Below are 23,066 nucleotides of genomic sequence, written 5' to 3'. Positions count from 1 at the left end.
GTGAAAACCAGATTAGGTTTGAACACCCCAGTAAAACCAGAAATTTTTAAGATCTATCGTTAACTTGGGGTGAACGAGCTGTTTGCAGCCCAGGCCAAATGCTAAGCTAGATTATCTTTTTCCTCATGCAGTTTATTTTCTTGGTCAGTGGTAGTTTTGGGACATACCTTCCCCTACTGAGCAGTTGTTGTAACTGCGTGATGTCCAGACGGTTTGGTCCACAGAAAGAAAGTTCACAGTGAAAGCAAACCAAACCAAAGGAAAGTGGGACAGTTCTCGGCATTCACCACCCAAACTGGTTGGGCGAACTTTTTTGGCCACTCTTGAAATCTTGAAAAAGGTCAATCTTGAAAATTTCTTATCTCAATGGATATTTTATCTGGTTAAAAAAAGGAGAAATAGGACGCTGCGAGGCAGGTACCCAGCACAACGTGGTCACTGCCACTCAGTTTTAATTGCAAACAACACACACACCACAAACAGTCATGAGCGGGGACGGTGAGGGCAATGGAAACTTCTGACACCCCTGTTCCCCGGAGAGCCGCCAGGGGCGGGCAGGGGGAGGTGCTGCCGCGGGAGCCGGGACCAAGGACCCAGGACCCAGGAGGTGCTGGGGAGCAAGACTGGGAAGTTTGTTAGCTGTGTGTGTGTTTATACTGTGTCTGGAGGACATGGTTCTCCTGGGCCTGTTGTGGGTCCTCTGCCTTTGGAGGTGACTGCCTTTGGGCTCTTGGGGCCCTGGACCCTTTGCCCTGGCCACCCTGGATTTCCAGTGCTTGGTGGGGTAGCTTGGGTTTGTGCTCTGGGGTTGTTGCTAATGACCCGGGTCTCTGGGTCTGCCTCTAGCCTCCACAGAGGCGTGGTCGCATTTGCATGATCTCACTCGCCACTCTTCATCACTGAACACTCCTTATTCCTCATCCTCTGCATGCTGACACAGTCACTAAGTTGCCCAGTGGGATTCCCTTAAGCAAAGACCCAAAGTTGTCCTTTTTCCCAGAAGGTTAAGCTGTAAATAACTGTATGTGAGTCTGGTGTGTTTATTTTTCAATGAATAATTTTCCTTATTAAAGTGCAGAGTCATGATGACATACAGAGACTCCCAGGACAAGTCAGAAACACAGGCGTCATTACAAGATCAGGACTTAAGTGGGCAGCAACACGTCTATTACACAAGCCGTAAGCATATTGAAGCTACATGACATTGGGGCAACATACACACAAAAAAAACAGGGTCTAGGTAACTCCCATTTTCAACGATGGGGGAAAGCAGGAACCAAAGAGAGTAGAGCCATGATACAGGAAGAAATATAAAACCTGGAGGAGGAAAGACAAAGGAGCTAGCTTCACAAAGAGCTAAACGGGACCCCCCCAAGAGAAAGATCACTTGGGCAGACCTATGGAAACTGCAGCCATTCTGCACCTCTTTCCTGCTGAGAATAGTATACAACGCACTCACAACCCCAGCAACCAGTACACGTGGGGAATGAGATAGGATCCAAGCTTTGTACGGAGAAAAGCATTATGACACGTATCTTGTCTGGGTGTAAAACAGCAGTCATCCAGGGCAGATACAGATGGCACCATGACAAAGTGCTCCTGATGCTTGATAACAGACAAAAGCAGGAAGGGAAGAAAAAATGACAAGAACCTCAGAAAACTCTGTCAGTCCAGTTTGTAAGGGAGGGGAAAAACACCAACAACAACAGCATCAAGAAACAGTGCTACATGAAGCCCAATTATGGAAAGTGAAGGTTGATCTGAGAGGAAGGCTGCAGCTCCCCCACGTTGTCCTGTGACCGGATGTGCTGCTATGGCGAAAAAGATCATTCTTATAGAACTTAACAGTCCAATGGGAAAATGGGGTTTGAACAGGCCTTCAAAACGAAAAGCACCAAATACCAGGATCCTTCTGCTCAAATGAAAGGGGAAAGGATGGAAGGCATGGCTGAACATATCAATGCATGTATAAATGTATTTGTAACCTTCTCATAATGATGTTTTTACATGTCCGGTATGGCAGATATCTGCAGCAGTATAGGTGCAGGATGTTTTCTGTCCACACAGAGTCGCTCAGCTGCCACCTCATCATCCCGGGGACTGCGCCATAGACCTAATACCCCCTCTCTATCCCAGAAAGTAAAGCAATGGAGCATTATGTAACTGAGATGCTGGCACAGGGCTACATCTGACCTTCCATGTCTCCAGCTGCTTCCAGCTTCTTTTTTGTGGGTAAAAATGATGGTGGTCTGAGGCTGTGCATAGATTTTCGACCCCTGAACCAAATCACTGTCAAGTATATATCCACTTCTGCTGATACCGTCATAACTAGAGAGACTTAGAGGAGCCAGTGTTTATACCAAATTGGATCTACGGAGTGCATATAATCTCATTTGTATTCATCACAAAGATGAATGGAAAACGGTCTTTATTACCCCCATGGGACACTACGAAAATCTCGTCATGCCATATGGTTTAGCGAACGCTCCTTCTGTCTTGCACAGATTAATGAATGAGACCTTCCACGACATGATCAGCCAGTTCCTTATCATAGACATAGATGACATCCTCATCTTCTCCCCTGATCTCCAGTCCCATATCAGCCAGGTGAAACAGGTCTTGGAATGTCTCCAAGCCCATCACCTATTTCTGAAGGTGGAAAAATGTTCCTTTCATCAGCTGGAAGTTGACTTCCTCGTCTATGTGGTGGGACCTGAGGGGGTAAGGTAACGCCTTGTTAAAGATGTATGGAAACGAAGAAACTGTTAAGGAATTGGAGACCATTGGAGACAATTGGTGGTGGTAGGGGCTATTTAGTGGACTCTGGAGGAACGCATCCAGGAGGCCCTGGCAGAACAACCTGCGCGTCCTGAGACTCCCGTAGGTCGTATCTTTGTTCCTCCAGATTTCCGGAACCCCCTCAAGGAAGCTGCTCACTCAGCTCCGGGTACTGGTCATCCTGGATCTCAGGCTACGTTAGTCCTAATCCAATATCGCTACTGGTGGCTGGAGATGTCTACCTAGGTTCACAGGTTCGTGGTCGGATGTCCCGCCCAGGCCAAAACTCCTCAACATCTACCAGAGGGCAAACTCCAATCACTCCCGGTCCCACAGCGACCCTGGTCTCATTTACGGCTCGACTTTCTGTCCGACCTTCCTGCCTCACAAGGTAACACCTGCATTTTGGTGGTAGTGGATCGGTTCTCCAAAGCCTGTCAATAAATTCCATTTCCTAGTATCCCCACAGCCGCCGATACCACCAGAGGCATCTTTGAACATGTGTTCTGAAACTTCGGCCTCCCAGAGAATATTGTATTTGACCATGGTCCCTAGTTTTATCTCCCATTTTTGGCACTTTTTTAATCGACTGCTGGGGGTCACGGTCAGTCTGGTTATCATCATCAGACTAATGGACAAGCTGAACGCGAGATCCAAGAGGTTAGCAGATTCCTCAGAACTTTCTGACACGATCATCCCACCTCTTGGAGTGAGTTGCTTCTGTGGGCAGAATACGCCCAGAACTCCCTCAATCAGGCCTCCACGGGACTCACACCGTTTGGGTGTGTTCATGTGAGTCTGGTGCGACGAGTGCTCCCCCTCCTTCACCTCTTCCTCTAGACTCAGAGGATGAATCCGTTTACAACATCCGGGACATCCTGAACTTCTTCGTCGTAAGAAAACTATTATTGTTCATAGTCTGTAAATAAATCTTTGTGACTCCTGATCTGTCTCCAAGAGGTCCTAATTTACAGCTTCTAGCAGGTACACTGTGTTTCAAAGGTGAGGCCTAAAGGCTCAAACTTTAGCTGAAGGGAGCTTGACCTTCAGCAGATCAGATCAATGTAAGTTTCCCTCTGATGTAGCGCACAGAGATGAGATGGTCAGTCCTCAGCTTTGATCAGGAGGATCCAACCCAGAACACAAACACTTCAAAAGCAAATGCCTCCATGAAAAGAAGTAACAGCAGCGAGGCCGGTGCCAGCTCAGATCAGCCCAGCATCATCTGGATCCTCATTTATCAACCTTTAAATGTTCCAAATAATGTCCTGCAAAAGGGGTGTCATCCTTACTTGATTTCACAATAAAAAAATCTAATATTAATTAATCGTAAAGATTCCTCAGTTTTATCACTTTCCAGAAGGGATAATGTCCGAAGTAGATCAGAACAGCGAGGGCCTGGAATGAAAACCACCTGAACTCCAACTCCAAAGTAAAAGTAAATGTTTATAACATTGAAAGTAACACTGACAATAAATTTGCAATTTGGTAATAATATACAACTCTGGACTAGGCATGGTGTTATGTCTTTTAGTGGTTAGTGTTTGATTTGTAACAGAAATCATATTTACTTTATCTGTTCCAGTATTTTGTCAAACAGCAGCTTTTCTGCTAAAGGACAGAAGCCAAAGCTAGCTAAATGTTTTCCTGCTTTCTAAAGAAACGATCAAAAGCATTAGGCCTGGGATTCTCGTTTGAGATAATTTTAAAATCTATTCCGTGACTGATTACAAACCAGTATAAACCTTTCCCGAGAACTATAGTGTAGAAAAAAGAGAGGTGGGGATGCCAGAGATCTAGCAGAGTTTTAAGGGTTAATTCATGACGGCAAAGAAGAACTTATTTTTACAGAAAAGCACATAACTGAAAACTAAAGAAACATGTGATGGGAGCAAATTTATAGGTAATAGTAGGTATTTTTATGGATATTGAAAGATCCTGATAAAGATCTGAAACGATTTAATGAACTGGTCTGGATTTAGATTCCATGAAGTGTCATTAAATCCAACTTGAGAAAGTCTGTTTCTCAGAAACAATAAAAGTTACAGCACCATGTTTCATATCATCTTTTTCTGCAGATGTTATTTCTGTGAAACTCACCTGATATCAAGAAGAGCAGCATAGGCCTCACTGCCCGCTAAGACGTAACTGATTCCTATGGAAATGCTGTAAACAGAAACAAATAAATGAAACCGGTCAGGGAACAGGACAGAGAGACTGTTCAGTATTCAGCGTTCAGGCGTCCCCACCGTCCTGGTGACCAGCTCTGCTCTGTGATGTTACACATCAACAGGACGCCTGAGGCCAGGAACAGATGACGGATTCATTTTCACTTCTGTTTTGGAGTTCAGTGTCTTTATACTCCACAAACGTTTGTTTATAATCATTAAAATAAAACATGTCTTTGTAGTCTACTGAAAGCAAATGGTTGTATAGTTCAATGTATTCAGAATATCACAATCGTACAAGAAACCAGAAATTCATTCTCATGATGTCTTTTATAAAGAAACTAGAAGTATGTTTTTACACAAGGCTTCAGTTCTCGTTTAATGATTAAAAGGGTTTTTGTTGCTCAGCATCTGTTCACTTCCTTATGTGTTGAATCTCTTAACAGTTAGTTGATGAAGCTGCAAATCGCACAATGTTTTAAAGGTTAAATCTCCAGAGAGAAGTCAACATGAGTGGCTGCAGCTCAGCTGCATATGTCCAGTCAGGAGATGGTGGCCTGGCATAAAAAATGTATTTCAATCACAAACTTTCTATCACTAAACCTTCCTTAAACCAACTAACAGCGTGATTTATCAGATGGGTCATCCTACAGCATCCTCTAAATGTACGGCTGGAAAACTGTCACAGTTTTCATAAATAAGGTGGAAAAAGTGGTTTTTGGTGGATTTGCTTTACAGTTGTAACAAGTACCTAAATGTCCAAATCCAGCTCCTTTCACTGCGGTATGCTAAATTCAGATTTTTAATATCATGTGAGTAATAAATTTATTTGGCATTAATGCTTTAAAATCTTATTAATTCCACAGATTAATATCTTGGCATCAACACATTCATTTTGACAGCTCTGATAAAATCCCAAATTTATCTGATAAATGTAGGTGTCATTTTATTGCATCATTTCTGCACATTTATTAACTTCTTGTTAGTTTCAGAACACGTCCTTTGTGAAATGGGGCATCATTTAAACAAACAAACAAACAAAAAAACCTTTGAGAAGAAGTGCAGTCAAAAAGATGCATTCATGGTCAGAAACACACAAATGCTGTGGAATCCAAATCCTGATCTGGTGTGCCAAGAAACTATTCATCACCATTTTATACCAACTCTGACTCTGCAGCCTCGGGAGTGTTTGAGATATGTCAGCCCAGGAAAAACCTCTGCAGCCTTCAAATGCCAAAGTCGGATATCTGCTCCTTCTGCAACTTCAGATTCCTGGTCCTAGCTGACAGGAGAGGACTCTGATGTGATCCTTATAGTCCATCTGCTTCAAGTCTGAATATTATTTCCGTAACTGCTCTATCAGCTCTAACCATATTTTCCTCTGATTCTTATCAACTGGGTGGTTCCATCTGCAAAACTGCACATTTCTGCTTCTTGCATGACAAGACATTAAAAATCCACTAGATCAATAATTTAAAAATTACCCAGAGCAGCCTATTAAGTTAACATTTATCTTCATACTGATATTTGATATGAACATGAACTGGTCAGGGTGGTTGAGTTATAAACAGTGTTGGGAAAGTTACTTCCCAAGTGTAATATATTTCACATTACCAGTTACTTTCAATTTTAAGTAATACATTTCTTTACAATATTACTCTCTGTATAAAGTAATAAGTAACATATTACTTTTCAGTTACTTTTCACCAAAATAAGCATTTAGGACAAGGCATTACGCAATGAAGGTGCGCAATATTTTGTCATGGTGAATAGTTCTCATTTAAATGTAGTTCCTCATTATTATAGTATGTGTGTGGCAACAAAGTCTAATGAGGTTGCATCAGAAAGTAGTTGTTAATATGAACTGCTGAATTACAATAATGTAATGATATGGAAGAATTAAACGACATGATGTGATACAAACTCTTGTTCTACACCTCATTGTTCTTTTCGATTTCTCTGATGTATTCAAAATAGTGAGAGTAAACCCACTTAGAAAATGTCGAGTCGGTTGCCATCATTCCTCGTCCTTTTCTTCTTCTTCTTCTGTTAATTTAAAGCCGCCGCCCTCGTCTTCTTCTTCTTCCTCTTCTTCTTCTTCTTCTACTTCATATTTATTTTCGGCTGTTGCGCGATGGTTGTTTTATTATTTATTTGTCTGATGTTTATACTGACAGTTGGGATTGTAACGCATTACCGGACTCATTTACTGTAATAATATTACCAAAATATAGTTAGTAATGCGTTGTATTACTTCGTTACTGCCAAACGTAGTATATTAGAGTAACGAGTTACCTTTGTAACGCGTTACCCCCAACACTGGTTATAAATGTATAAATATGTTTGTGATAAAGTGCTTAATGAGTGTTTATGTCATCAACTAAAATCTACGACATATTTTATATCAAGAATGAGATCAAATTCTTTAAAAGTACACGTTTAACACTAGCACCCTCTAATTATATGTGATATATGAGAAATAAAAATTTCTTCAAATTTGAACTTAGCTAACATAACAGACACACATATAAAATCTGGCATAAACCTCTTTCTTTTTGGCCCACTGGATAGTCCATTTGCAAGTGAACTGAGACCCCTGGTGTCAGGTTTGATCAGGGTGGAAGCAGCCCATGTTTAAAGCCGACCAAACAGCGGCAGTGTGAACCCGCCCTGAGGGGAGTCCACGGGGTTTATTGGCTACCTGGAAAGGACGTTTTGTTCTCTTTTACAGTAAAAATTTCAGTTTAAATCCACAAATAAGAGCTTTGGTTCTGTGGTGTCACATTAAAGACATGATTAATAGTCTTTGATATTCTGCTCTTGCCAAGCTTATCACTCAACAAGATTAAAAAGATGTTTTAGCTGATATAAGATTGTAAAACTGACAGATCATTGTTGCAGTATGACATTACCACTCTCCACAGGCAACCAATGTGGAATGCAGATGTTAAGCAACCAAAGTGGGACAATCTTCTGTCTGACATAATCTGAGAAACTGTAGCAGTATGAGGCTACGGCTTGGCTGGCCAATCACAAAGCTCTGTCAGGAGCCTAGGTTCATGTCCACAGAGACAAGGTGAGGTGTTTGTGCTTCAGCTGTATACCATCTGATCCTACAGAGGAGGAGGATAGAGAGGAGGTGGTTAGAAAGGAGGTGGTTAGGGAGGAGATGGTTAGGGAGGAGGTTGTTAGGACAAAGGAGGTTAGAGTGGAGGTGATTAGAGAGGAGGTGGTTAGAGAGGAGGAGGTTGGAGAGGAGGTGCTTAGGGAGGAGGTGGTTAGGGAGTAGGTGTTTGGAGAGGAGGTGGTTAGGGAGGAGGTTGTTGGAAAAGAGGTGGTTAGAGAGGAGGTGGTTAGGGAGTAGGTGGTTGGAGAGGAGGTTGGTTGGAGAGGAGGTGGTTAGGGAGGAGGTGGTTGGAGAGGAGGTGGTTAGGGAGGAGGTGGTTGGAGAGGAGGTGGTTGGAGAGGAGGAAGTAAGAGAGGAGGTGGTTGGAGAGGAGGTGGTTGGAGAGGAGGTTGTTGGAAAAGAGGTGGTTAGAGAGGAGGTGGTTAGGGAGTAGATGGTTGGAGAGGAGGTTGGTTGGAGAGGAGGTGGTTAGGGAGGAGGTGGTTGGAGAGGAGGTGGTGAGGGAGGAGGTGGTTGGAGAGGAGGTGGCTGGAGGGGAGGTGGTTGGAGAGGAGGAAGTAAGAGAGGAGGTGGTTGGAGAGGAGGTGGTTAGGGAGGAGGTGGTTGGAGAGGAGGTGGTTAGGGAGGAGGTGGTTGGAGAGGAGGAAGTAAGAGAGGAGGTGGTTGGAGAGGAGGTGGTTAGGGAGGAGGTGGTTGGAGAGGAGGTGGTTAGGGAGGAGGTTGTTGGAAAAGAGGTGGTTAGAGAGGAGGTGGTTACGGAGTAGGTGGTTGGAGAGGAGGTTGGTTGGAGAGGAGGTGGTTAGGGAGGAGGTGGTTGGAGAGGAGGTGGTTGGAGGGGAGGTGGTTGGAGAGGAGGAAGTAAGAGAGGAGGTGGTTGGAGAGGAGGTGGTTAGGGAGGAGGTGGTTGGAGAGGAGGTGGTTGGAGAGGAGGTGGTTAGGGAGGAGGTTGTTGGAAAAGAGGTGGTTAGAGAGGAGGTGGTTAGGGAGTAGGTGGTTGGAGAGGAGGTGGTTAGGGAGGAGGTGGTTGGAGAGGAGGTGGTTAGGGAGGAGGTGGTTGGAGAGGAGGTGGTTGGAGGGGAGGTGGTTGGAGAGGAGGAAGTAAGAGAGGAGGTGGTTGGAGAGGAGGTGGTTAGGGAGGAGGTGGTTGGAGAGGAGGACGTAAGAGAGGAGGTGGTTGGAGAGGAGGTGGTTAGGGAGGAGGTGGTTGGAGGGGAGGTGGTTGGAGAGGAGGAAGTAAGAGAGGAGGTGGTTAGGGAGGAGGTGGTTGGAGAGGAGGACGTAAGAGAGGAGGTGGTTGGAGAGGAGGTGGTTAGGGAGGAGGTTGTTGGAAAAGAGGTGGTTAGAGAGGAGGTGGTTAGGGAGTAGGTGGTTGGAGAGGAGGTTGGTTGGAGAGGAGGTGGTTAGGGAGGAGGTGGTTGGAAGGGAAGTGGTTGGAGAGGAGGTGGTTAGGGAGTAGGTGGTTGGAGGGGGGATGGTTAGGGAGGAGGTGGTTGGAGAGGAGGTGGTTGGAGGGGAGGTGGTTGGAGAGGAGGAAGTAAGAGAGGAGGTGGTTGGAGAGGAGGTGGTTAGGGAGGAGGTGGTTGGAGAGGAGGTGGTTGGAGAGGAGGTGGTTAGGGAGGAGGTTGTTGGAAAAGAGGTGGTTAGAGAGGAGGTGGTTAGGGAGTAGGTGGTTGGAGAGGAGGTGGTTAGGGAGGAGGTGGTTGGAGAGGAGGTGGTTAGGGAGGAGGTGGTTGGAGAGGAGGTGGTTGGAGGGGAGGTGGTTGGAGAGGAGGAAGTAAGAGAGGAGGTGGTTGGAGAGGAGGTGGTTAGGGAGGAGGTGGTTGGAGAGGAGGACGTAAGAGAGGAGGTGGTTGGAGAGGAGGTGGTTAGGGAGGAGGTGGTTGGAGGGGAGGTGGTTGGAGAGGAGGAAGTAAGAGAGGAGGTGGTTAGGGAGGAGGTGGTTGGAGAGGAGGACGTAAGAGAGGAGGTGGTTGGAGAGGAGGTGGTTAGGGAGGAGGTTGTTGGAAAAGAGGTGGTTAGAGAGGAGGTGGTTAGGGAGTAGGTGGTTGGAGAGGAGGTTGGTTGGAGAGGAGGTGGTTAGGGAGGAGGTGGTTGGAAGGGAAGTGGTTGGAGAGGAGGTGGTTAGGGAGTAGGTGGTTGGAGGGGGGATGGTTAGGGAGGAGGTGGTTGGAGGGGAGGTGGTTAGGGAGGAGGTGGTTGGAGAGGAGGAAGTAAGAGAGGAGGTGGTTGGAGGGGAGGTGGTTGGAGAGGAGGTGGTTAGGGAGGAGGTGGTTAGGGAGGAGGTGGTTAGGGAGGAGGTGGTTGGGGGGGAGGTGGTTAGGGAGGAAGTGGTTGGAGAGGAGGAAGTAAGAGAGGAGGTGGTTGGAGGGGAGGTGGTCGGAGAGGAGGAAGTAAGAGAGGAGGTGGTTGGAGGGGAGGTGGTTGGAGAGGAGGTGGTTAGGGAGGAGGTGGTTGGAAGGGAAGTGGTTGGAGAGGAGGTGGTTAGGGAGTAGGTGGTTGGAGGGGGGGTGGTTAGGGAGGAGGTGGTTGGAGGGGAGGTGGTTAGGGAGGAGGTGGTTGGAGAGGAGGAAGTAAGAGAGGAGGTGGTTGGAGGGGAGGTGGTTAGGGAGGAGGTGGTTAGGGAGGAGGTGGTTGGAGAGGAGGAAGTAAGAGAGAAGGTGGTTGGAGGGGAGGTGGTTGGAGAGGAGGTGGTTAGGGAGGAGGTGGTTGGAGGGGAGGTGGTTGGAGAGGAGGTGGTCAGGGAGGAGGTGGTTAGGGAGGAGGTGGTTGGGGAGGAGGTGAGTATCTAACCTCAGACCATCAAACTAGCTACGATGACCAAAGCGAAGAATAATTATTCACATTGGAGTTCCATCTCATCACAGACTTCAGGAAAATGTGTCATCTTGTGTTTCAAGGACAGAAGACATACGTCAGACATGTTGTCTTTATTTACCGGTTGTTCTCTGTTATTCTGCAGCTGTTGTGCTGACTGCTGCTGAACTGAAGTAAACACACCCTGAACATGTAACTTCTATCATTATATTAAGATACACATTATCCATGAAATGAAACCAGAGCATGGGTTCGAGTCACATGAGATTATTTTGTATTTAAAAAAAAAGGTTTTGTTTAACATCACATACACACTGCAGAGTATGAGTGTGTCAGTGTGTGTGTTTTACAACAGCTCCAGTTGTAGGGCAGCACAAAAAGACCAAAGGGGCTCCAAGGGTAAAAGATGCAGGTCATGGTGTGTGTGTGTGTGTGCGTATCAGTGCAACTGAGCCTCTGCATTGATCGACCACTAAACCTCCTTCACACAATGAGGGAACTATTGATTGGCCAGGTGTTTCAGTGCTTGCTCACATGCTGATAACAAGACCTTTGAAGACCTTGGTGATGCTAAAAGCCCTGTATCCCCCTTCTCTGTGGCTGTAAGGACACACACCTCTAAACACACACACATCCATACCTGCCAGTGCTGTAGACATTTTATAGATAATACAGAACCAAACGATGCTGATCTGCTGTGCTGTTTTCATGTCATAACATATTCATAATGATAAAACTGGAACCGCATTGAGATGCTTCCTTTCATCAGACAAAGTTTAGGTAGATGTTTGTTTTTACTTTGACATGTTGTGACTGGTGGCTGCATTCTTGTCTCTGTGCTGGTTATGCTAGCTGTGTCCCAGTCCTGGATGCTGCTGTTTAGCTTGAACTGATTTTATTTGTTCTTTTTAAAATTTGGCTGATCCTGTTGTGGAATTTTTATTTATCAAAGATCACACACTAAGTGAGAATCAAACAAAGTAGTTTTATTAAGAGCTGATCAGCAATGAGAGTCACACAGTCAGAAAGATCTGCTAAGTGAGTCTCATTGCTGATCAGCTCTTAATAAAACTACTTTGTTTGATTCTCACTTAGTGTGTGATCTTTGATAAATAAAAATTCCACAACAATTTGGCGTCACGAACAGGATATCTTGAGTGACTGACCGGAGGACCAGAACCCGTGATTGCGCATCCTGAAGGATTCTTCAGCCCCTGGGTCAGCCTTAACCGTCAGGGGACGGCGGAGGGACTCCGTTCAGGCACCACTGATATCCAGAACGAAGACTGCGTGTGGAGCAGCACCCAGAATCACACACGGTGAGAAGTTTTCATATTGGACTCCCATTTACCACCCTTTTCTCACTATCTTATGAAAATAGGGTAGGGTCCCACTATCTTGTGAAGGCAAGATAGATCACTATTCTACTGCGGTAGGGTAGGGTTAGTCCGGCACTGAGGTGAAAACTTCTGTGGGAATAATAGGCGTTTTAGTCAATTTTTGTGCCTGAGTTTGGGCTCCTCTAAGAAGAAAAATCCAGCAAGGAGACGTCCTAGCTGCAATGGGAAATACAGCTGTTAAGGAGAAGGAGGGTAAATGGAATCCCCAATATGTAACAAAGGAAAAAAAAAGAAAAAAAAAAAAGAAATAAAAGGGCCAAACAATAATAGGACATAAATATAAGTAATATAATAAATACATAAATATTTCAAATAGGTGCACCGTATAAAATAAAATAAATAAAGAAGAAACAAATATATAATAAATAAAATAAGCGTATTGCTGAAGCATAAAAGGAAAGAATAATGAAACCAAAGAAGAAGATAACAACAAAAAGAGTCAAAGAGTGTGTGAGTGTGTGTGTGGTTGGAGATTCTCTCACATTCCGAAGCAGCACAGAGAGAGGACACGTTGGTAATAACGAAGCTCTGTCTAACAGTTTGATTGAGAAATCTCATGAAGAAATAAAATGGGTACTTTTAACAGTAAAAACTAAATTAGAAGGAGATGCTAAATTTACGTCTGGAAAAGATCCAGATAATGTCAAATGATCTGATTAGGCTGAGGAAATGTTTTGCTCTGCTCCAGAATACTTAATACACACAAGGACACTTTCAGGTTGTAAAAGCTGGTTGTCTGTTGGAAAAAAAAATAGAACATTTTATCCATAAGTTTATCTGAAAAACTATAGTTTTTGAGTCTCAGCTGACTTGTATTTGCATTATAAAATATTTTTTTATAAGAATTTCATTCTTTTCTTATGGACACCTTCATCACAATACTTTAATTTTTATGCGTTCTTTCTACTTAATTTGTGTGTTTTTTAAACTTGTCAAACATGAACAATTTTTACCTTAAAGGAAATTAGATCTGTTAAATCTGAACAACACTTTGCTTGCAATGAAGAATGCTTTTGCTTATACACACACACACACACACTGAAGATTTACTTTTAGCATTGTCAAATCTTTGAGAGAAAAAAACTTGCATCTTTCCTCAGACACATACATAATCTCTATAGGATAAATATTGACCCTATTTTCCTTTTTCTTTTTTTCCCCCTCCCTTCGTCTCTGTCGGAGACACCCTCTCCTGAAGCTCACAGGCTGCATACCTGACCCGACTCAGTTCTTCCGCCTGGATAAAAGTCAGCAGAGACCCACTGATATATATATGTATATATGTATATAAACTTTCTATCACCACCATGTCCTATGAACTGATACGGATGCCCATTCCTACCAGCTCCACCTGATGCTCTAGCTATATGATTCAAGAAACAAAGACAGAAGATACTCCAGCATTTACCACAAGAGTTCCTCTGCTTCTAGTTCCAAAGAGACTAAAACCAGATGTCTGATGGACATGTAAACATCTGTTTTTGGATGGTAGAACACCATCCTTCACAACGCTCCTGATCATGCGTTTATTCAGAGGACAAACCAGGACAAGAGCTCTTCGACCAGCTCCGAGGTGGCGTGGCCGCTGGACTTTGAGGGGCGAACAGAGAGGTGGGTGCTGGGGGCCCGAGGTTGGAAAACCATCCGGTTCTACTGACCAGAGAGAGAACATCCATGTGGTGAAAAAGGGTCATTGGCCATAAAAATCAAAAGGCGGTTGGCCATCTGACTGATCCACGGCAGAGCTGACTCGGAGATGAAGCAGTCATGTGACCAGTTAAAACAATGATGGTGTGATCGTTCTGATTTCTTACCACAAATAATTAATGATTTAATTCAAAATCTTTAGTGAAGTTAAGCAGATCTACATCTTTTATGGAAAGAAAGTGTTAAAGGGTAAACAGAAGAAAGCTTCACTTCTAGACATTTCCCACACAATAGACTCGTTCACAGCTGGAAAGAGAGACGCATTTACATGCACAAATACACACACGCTCACTGCAACGAAGTACTTGCTTGCTACTGACATCACATAACATGACATGATGAGCTACTAACCCTGTTTTGTTTTGTTTTCATGATTAGAAAGAACAGAACATGTTTAGTGAGCTGGTGGCAACAGCCTTTCCTCAGTTATCCAACACTGATCGGCTCATTTATAAAGGAGAAAGAAAATGAGTAAAAAACGAGATGAAAATAATGTTTTATCTATTTGATCCCTTCAGACCATCCTAATTGTTACTCACTGACACATGAATTTATATTTTCTCCAGATTACCCGTCTAACTGTTGATCCAGGATCTGATAAGATGGTATCTCTCTCATTCCTACAGCTGAAGTAGTGAGAGTGAGTGAAACCTTCCTGCCAGAGGTGGAAATGCCAACATACTGATCCTTATGTGCATTTCTGTAAATACCGAACGGCAGTTTCCCTGCTTTGTTCTCTGTGGTGATGCAAACTGCAAGTCCCCTGATTTCCTGAGAACTTTAAGTGTGTGCGTGAATTGCACCAAAACTGTTCATGTGTCTCTGGGTCCTGATTATTTAAATTTTTATCTTTCACAAATGGCTTAAGTTAAGGTTTTAGTACTCTTGGTACTGTATCTATAATCTATATTAAACAAGGATTGAATCTGAAACAGTTTTAAAGATACAAACTGAAAACATAATAGATTTATTTTTCAGTCGAGCAAACTAAGAATCTGAAATCTGTCTGAAAACAGATGAATCAATAAATAAATTGCTTAGAGGAAATTTCCTATGACCTAAAGAAAATGCTGATGTATAAATTAAATGACGTTAAAGGAGCTCCTCTATCTACTGTCATCAGATGTAACTGTATGCAAATTACTTTCAGTAAAATAAAGAAAACCTTAAACAACTAAAACAACAAATGTTGAGGTAGGTAAAATTACGTTTAGGTCATTGTTAGCTCTGCATTAAAACAAGAAAATGCACTATAAAATGACTACTGAGATACCAGAAGAAAATTAAAAACTTGTTTCATCTTGGTCTGATATCCATGGATATTTTAAACTGATTCTCTTAAAAATAATAATAATGAAAAAAGGGTTTTCTAAAAGACTAAAAGCGCTGCTCGAGCAAAAGAAATTTGGCTGATGATGGACACATTATTCAAAGAAATTCCAATTGGGTTCGAGTCCATACCATCTTGGAGTTGACAAAACAATTAGTGTTTTCCAAACAATTTAAAATGAACTTTAAGGATCCTCACGAATGCAGGAAAATTGACCTGCTCTGATTTGGCCTTTCTGCGCAGAACTACTGACGTGACTTTGACAAAGTTTTCTGACTCTGACCTGAAGACAGACGACTGATGGACTGATATTGAATGAACTTTTCTTCCAGCAGGATTTTATCCAGGATTGCTTCCACAGAAGGCTGATTGCTGTTTATATCGCTGCTAATTCTGCAGCCATTAACAGTTACACACATTTATTGTCATAAAAAGCAGGTCTGATAATCTGTTTACAGGAGGAGGAGACGTCTACTCTACATCTCTTTTTGTAAAATATGTGTATGTGCATTTTGAAATCACAAATGACTTTGACCCTTATGACATTTTGGGGTAGAACTTTTACAGGTGGAGAAAATTATCACCTTGTACACATGTGCTTATGCTAATGAGGATTGTTTCACAGGGGGAAGCCAGAACAGGCAACTCCAGGATTCAAGTATACAAGAATTTTAATGTTTTGTGTACGATTTTACTCTTACCTGGGATACTGTCACATATTAACAAAATTGGAAAGTATATCAGTTTTTTGATAAATTGACTATTCCACCATGCACCTCTGGTTCTGCAGGTGCTGTGCACTCTACTGATGGAAGACCTTGCCTTCTTTGTCAATTTTTTCCCCTAGTTTGCTAAGTTGTCACATGGGGTGGACCATGTGCCAAAAGGGGGGATGGTATCTTCTATAACATCTTGGTTTACAAAAGGCTTCACTGTGGTGGCTGAACAGTACTGCAAAAATGTTTGATCTGTGCAGGCTACAATACAGCCCGCCCTCTTGCTTGCCCTCCAGCTGGTCATACACCACCTAATCAGCATTTTTGATCACATGATGATGGATTTCATTGAGTTAACATTTGCAGAAGATAAGAAATATTGTCTAGTCATGGTTGACATGTGACCAAAAAATGGGTTGAAGCTTTTCCAGCAAAGCATGCCACAAGTTCAGTCGTGGCTAAGGCTCTGGTGACTGAGATCGTTCCAAGATGGGGATTCCAGTTAAGGTCTCATCTGACACTGGTTCATACTTTGTCAATGCAGCCCTGAAAGAGGTAAGTGGACTGTTGGGGTTCCAGCTTAAGACTCATTGTGCTTATCACCCACAGCAATCGAGCGTGAAAATACCGTTTTGTAAGGTAAGAAGAAACAGGATTGTCCTTGTCAGGACTTGATGTATGGATCCAAGGAAGGTGAAAACTGAGAATGATCAAAGAATACGTTATTGTGCAGAGGAAAAGCCAGGTTAGTTGGGAGTACGGCTGGAGCGGGCAGACTGGGATCTTCGCGGCACGGTCTGGTCCAGGTATGGGTTCTTGGGAAGAGAGAGAAGGTTTCGAAGGTTAGCTGAGTTAGCACAAGGTGGAGACAAGATAGTGAAAGCGACTGGAGGTCTGAGTGGAGTTTCAGAGCAGGTGAGATGATGAGTAGGTGTCTTCCAGCTCCGTCCTGATTGGGGTGACCAAGGGTGTGCCAAATATGGTCAACAGGAAACCAGGGGTGAGGATGAGCGTGGGCCATGACAGTCCTGGCCTAAAGCCTTCCCACTCGCACATGAGAATGAGGAAACGTGCCCGAAACGAACCTCAGCAAGATTTGAGATTCTGTTTGGCAGACCTCCTCACACTAGTCTGGATCCCCCAGGACTCTCCGTGTCTACCACATACTGTGAAGGTAACATGCTTGCTTATTGCTAAAATTTGTCCAAAGTTCTCTCACAGGTGCACAGTGTGGCTAAGGAAGGCCTGCCACGCCAGCATCAGATCTGCTCCACTCCTTGGTTCCGGGAGACTGGATCTTGGTCCGGGAGACGAGAAAAAAATACTGGCGTTTTGAAAGGTGGCTGGGTCCATTCCAGGTCCTGCTGGTCACTCATACAGCAGTGAAGGTCACTGAAAGGTCCACGTGGATTCACACATCCCACTGTAGGAGGTTCCAAGGTACACCAACCCCAGCTCCAGCTGACCTCTCAACCACAGGGCAGAATAATCCCTGAGGTCAGCCCCGTGCGAGGTAGTCTACTCTCCACGTGAAAGCATGAAGTGCACCCAGGTTGCCGTGAGGGGATGGTCGTGCGTCATCTTCTCCATCCCTGTCCCCTTCCTCCTCTGGTACCTGGATCCAACCGGTCCTCGCCCAACACAACGCACCCTAGCTTCGTCCCAACCCGCCAGATGACTGCAGGGGACAGAAGCACCCTCTTTGAGGAGGCACCGCCGAGATGACCACACCCTTCAGCATCATGACAACACTGATGATCTTTGGTGCTAACATGTCTGCTCATAAATTGACAAATGACAGCTGTTATGTTTGTGGACTGGTGCCACATGCCACACCCTCTCAATCAGTTTTCATTCCATATCCAGTCCCTCTGAATACCACTTTGTGAACTCTGATCATGGGTAATAGATTACACCCTAGGAACATTACCTGACTACACCAGCCCTCCCCCCTCCTGGAGGAGGCCCGCTGAATTTTCCAGCAATACAAACTCTACTTGTGTTTCATCCAAAACTGTTTTCCGCTTAAGAGATCGTATTTTTCTCCATCTCTCTGTTTTTAGCGAAACGGGACAGATGCACTATTCTTTTTAGGACACTCTAGTTTGTCAGCGTATTATTCCAGTCTCATGAATATCCTCACCTTGCCCCAAATGCTCTGACTCGTTCACCTTAAATTCTTGTGATTTATTCCCTGACTGTTCTTCTTCTACAGAGTGGGGCTTAGGAATTGTTGTGTTTAACCTTACAGCACTTTTACCTTTTCCTGACCTTCCTATGTACAATAACTCTGTTCTTAACACCACTTGGTCTTACATCCCATCAGATACCGGCTTTGGCTGTCCTCATTATATGGTTTGGACATGTTACAGACACTCTTATATTTACCTTCCTGTCAATTGGTCTGGAACATGTTATCTGGCTTATCTGCTAACTTGTCTGTGATCAATGATGCCCTTAGTGATCTCTGGGACACTCTGCACAGCTGCGACAATGTAAATTTACCCTCTAAGGGGTGGAATTTCTGGGACTGGCTTACTAATGGTTCTTGCATTTTTCTTCTGTGTTCTGATTGTATTTTGCTGTGTCCTTCCTTTCATCAGGTGTGTGCTTGACAGACCGTTCACTTTCTATTTTCATCATTATGTTCCAGGAGATACTTCTCCACATGATGACGCTGGTGATTTGGAGTCTTTGAGTAAATTTTCTCTTTATGTGTGATTAATATGTTGCATTTTAATCAAAGGGGTGGATTGTAATGGAAAATTTACACATAACCCTTATATTCTGTAGACTACACTTTGCATTGTTAAAGCTTGGCTTATGTTTTACTTAGGGAGGAGAATGACTGTGTACCCAGATAAGGATTTAGTGAGCTCCCCTTCCCCCTTTTCTTTTCATCCTTGTACCAGGCCATGAGGAGTTTACTACAATGACCTTCGACCTCGATGTTATCAGCTCAGGCTCTGGCTATATTAACCAGAGCACACATGTATCTCTTCAGACTCACTTAGCAGATCTTTCTGACTGTGTGACTCTCATTGCTGATCAGCTCTTAATAAAACTACTTTGTTTGATTCTCACTTAGTGTGTGATCTTTGATAAATAAAAATTCCACAACAATCCCCCATGGCATCTACGTTTTATGCTCTTCTTGCTGTTCTTTCTTTTTTGTGTTAAATGACCTTTTGTTTCTATATGTATAGTTTATTGCAGGATTTGTGCGGTATTTTGTAAAATAATAACGTAGGCTATCAAAAATAACGCTTTAACGACGGTAACTAAGTAAAGTAATTAATTGAGTTAAAAATTTTAATGCATGTGCAGCCTCTGTCATCCACACCATATTTATTTTATTTACACCATAGATTTCAACGTGAAAATGAAATGTCTCCAGACTCGCTGTTTCCAGATCCCACTGGGCAGAACATAGCTGCTGGTCTGAGACAAACAATACTGGGACCTGGGTGGAAAGAAACTAGTCTGGATTACCACAGACAAGCTTCTAATGTCACACCGGCTGTCCCCCATCTCTCTTTCTCTAATTGTATTAAATAATCGAGATCTCAGTTTCAATTAAAATAATCGTGATTTTCATATTTCCCGTAATTGAGCAGCCCTACATGGAGACTCTAAAGGTGAGCTGGCTTTGGATGGATTTAAGGGCGTCACACATGAGATGAGCATGTTTTAACACCCACACGTTTCCTGGTGAGAGAGTTCAACACTCAGACTTTTCCTGCACTGAAAAAAACAAACAAACATACAAAAAAAACAAAAACAAAAAACAAACAAAATAAAAAACAAACAAACAAAGAATACCAACTTTATCAGTACAGCACATCGTCAGCAGCCACTGTCGTTGTAGAACAGCAAATGCAGCTCTCTTCCAGCGGCTTATACCTCATTAGTTTCACATTGTCAAATCATATGAACTCCAACACAAATATTCAACATCTACAGGCTACAAAAGGAATATAAGCAGGGAAATAAATTAAATGTGCAACACACTATAACCAAATTCATAAAAATCCTAAATATGTTTGTTTTGGAAAATGACAGTAATTCATTATTTTATCCTGCCTGATCAGCTCAGCTGGTCAGCTTATAGCACCAAAATATAAGCAGAAGCTCCTAAAGTTGGAATATTCTGCCTTTGATCGGCTGATTTGCTCCTTCCAACAGGGCGTGGCGTGGCTCAGTGGGTAGATCGGTCGTCTGGTAGCCTGAGGGTTGCCGGTTCGATTTCTGGCCAGAGAGCTCATGTTGAGGTGTCCCTGAGCAAGACACCGAACCCCAAATTGCCCCTGATGGGTCATGGTTGAGCGCCTTGGATGGCAGCTTCCGCCATCGGTGTGTGAATGTGTGTGAATGTGCTGTATGATGTAAAGTGCTTTGGGTGTCGTTTCAGATGTGGCGCTGTATAAATACAGACCAGTTAGCATTTGGACGTCGGTCAGGGCTTCATTGTCTACTTTTAAACTCAAGTAAAACCCACATTTACTCTGGGCTTTGTCCCATATGAGTGATTGATTGTTATTGTTTTTATTCTTTGTAGGACTCTTGTCTGTTCTTTCTTTTTTGGTAATATTTTATTGTTTTGGTTTTTTATGTCTCATGTTTTTAGATTTTATTCATCCCTAATGTACAACATTAGTGCCTTATAGATAAAGTTTATAATGTGGAATTGTTTGATGTTTAAGATTATAAATTATCTTCTGAAAAAACATAGCCAAGTTTAGGATGTTTAATAATAGTGTCTTCTCACAGCTGCAGGGTTTTGTTATACCTTTCTGTGCCTGAACAAAATTAAAAAAACACATTTTCTTTTCAGTTTGTTGTTCTGATGCTATAGTGATCAGCATTCACTTCTAAACTCAACAGTTTCACTTTCATTCTTACCCGTAAACACAGCGTAGAATAATTCCATTATATGAAGAAATTTCGTGTATATTGCGAATTTTATTAATATAGCAAACTACACAATTGCAAATTTTATGTGCATATCAAATGACTGTCAATAAAATAAAAACCTATTTCTTTTAGAGCCAAAACAAAAATGAAAGTATCATTATGGATGATGGAAAGCACGTTACTGTTTCATAAGATAATAAAAGTGTTTTCCACCTGGATTTTAATATATAGATCTGTGGTAAATGTCCAGGGTACTAAGCTACATCTCTCAGTCTGAAGAATGAAATCTGTTGATAACACCAGCCTTAATTAATCATGATTAATCGTGATTTATTAGGCTTTGATTAATCTGATTAAAAATTTTAACCATTTGACTACCCTAATAACTTCCCAACTGATATGTTGTTTTCTTACATTATATTCTAAACGCAAGAATGTTCAAGGAAATTAGATATGACCAATTACTAATATCAATCCTACAATTTCTAGGCATTTTTTTCATATTTTTGCCAGCCACGACTGTGACAAATGTCATGACTTACAAATGACCTAAACTTTGTCTGAAAGAAGAAACACTGGAATATATTTATTGAATGAATGAATGGAATGAATGGAACTTTATTGTCATTGCAACAGGTGCAACAAAATTTTTTCCAGTACAAACCTGTCCAAGAGTAGACAACAACATATAAACAAACAGGATCAGGCAGACTGAGGCAGCAGCCGTCGTGCAGTGCACCATTTTCACAAATAGAAAAGATAATATGAGGGAGAGTAACGGGATGAGGCTAGAAAAAAAGGCATCTCTACATTGGGCCTAGAAGTGAGTGGAGGTAGACCGGAGCCGTTTAGGTTATTGTTTTGTAAGCCAGAAGCAGAGCTTTAAATTTGATGCGCTGCAACTGGAAGCCAGTGGAGAGCGATTAGCAGCGGAGTGACATGAGCTCTTTTGGGCTGGTTGAAGACCAGACGTGCTGCTGCGTTCTGGATCATCTGCAGAGGTTTAACTGAGCATGCAGGCAGGCCAGCCAGTAAGGAGTTGCAGTAGTCAATGCGTGAAACGACCAGAGCCTGGACCAGGAGCTGGGCCGTGTGTTCAGTCAGGTAGGGTCTGATCCTCCTGATGTTGTAGAGAGCAAATCAGCAAGATCAAGCAACCGAGGCAACATGGTCCTTAAAGGTCAGCTGGTTGTCTACCGTGACACCAAGATTCATGGTAGAAGATGTAGGCACAAGCGTGATGGAGTCAAGCTGCACACTTATCTGTGGCGGTAAAGAAGGATTGGCTGGAAAGACAATAAGCTTGATCTTGGACAGATTTAGCTGAAGGTGGCGATCCTTCATCCATGCGGAGATATCAGCAATATGCTGGTATTCGCATTGAGACGTTGTGTCGTCAGGTGGGAAAGAAAGGAAAAGCTGAGTGGCATCTGCATAGCAGTGGTAGGAGAAACCATGAGAGCTAATGCCTGCACCGAGTGAGGAGGTGTATAGTGAAAAGAGAAGAGGGCCACACACTGAGCCCTGAGGCACCCCTGTTGTCAGCCCATGTGATCTGGACATTCCCCCTTGCCAAGATACTTTGAAGGATCTTCCTGTGAGGTCGGACATAAACCACGAGAGGAGAGATCCTGAGATGCCAAGCTCCAAGAGTGGGGAGAACAGTATATGATGGTTGACCGTGTCAAAGGCAGCAGACAGGTCCAGCAGTATAAGGACTGAGGATTGACCAGCGGATCTGGCAACCCATAGGGAATCAGTAACTTACAGGAGAGCAGTTTCAGTAGAGCGGCCTTGTCTATAGCCAGACTGATATGGATCAAACAGGTTGTTGTCTTGGAGGAACTGTGAGACCTGACTATAGGGACAAGATCAAGAGGACAGGTTGTGGGTTTTGAGGTGACTAGAAGTTTAGAGACTTCGTCCTCATTTAGAGAGCTGAAGGAGCAGAGTGAGGCACCAGTAGCTGGTTTGGTAAGGCTGAGTTGGTCAGGCTCAGTGAATTGGTTACTGATGGTAGCGACCTTTTCAGTGAAGTAGGAAGCAAACATTTCTGCAGTCAGCACAGTGGGAGGCTGAGCAGGTGGTGGAGATAGAAGAGAGTTAAACGCC

At 43.3% G+C, this 23,066-nt stretch overlaps 1 protein-coding gene across 3 annotated transcripts in view; it reads right to left on the bottom strand.

Annotated features, from left to right (window-relative positions):
- si:ch211-51h4.2 overlaps window positions 1-23,066 on the bottom strand; it is a 153,495-nt gene that overhangs the window by 94,952 nt on the left and 35,477 nt on the right. For all 3 annotated transcript variants that reach the window (XM_042007008.1, XM_042007009.1, XM_042007010.1), the window contains one exon: window positions 4,879-4,944. In XM_042007008.1, coding sequence (XP_041862942.1) covers window positions 4,879-4,944 — 66 coding nt within the window. The remainder of the gene's footprint in view (window positions 1-4,878; window positions 4,945-23,066) is intronic.

This window comes from Melanotaenia boesemani, chromosome 14 (genome assembly GCF_017639745.1).
Source record: "Melanotaenia boesemani isolate fMelBoe1 chromosome 14, fMelBoe1.pri, whole genome shotgun sequence".
Classification (NCBI taxonomy): domain Eukaryota; kingdom Metazoa; phylum Chordata; class Actinopteri; order Atheriniformes; family Melanotaeniidae; genus Melanotaenia; species Melanotaenia boesemani.
This window is presented reverse-complemented; position numbering and strand designations above follow the sequence as displayed.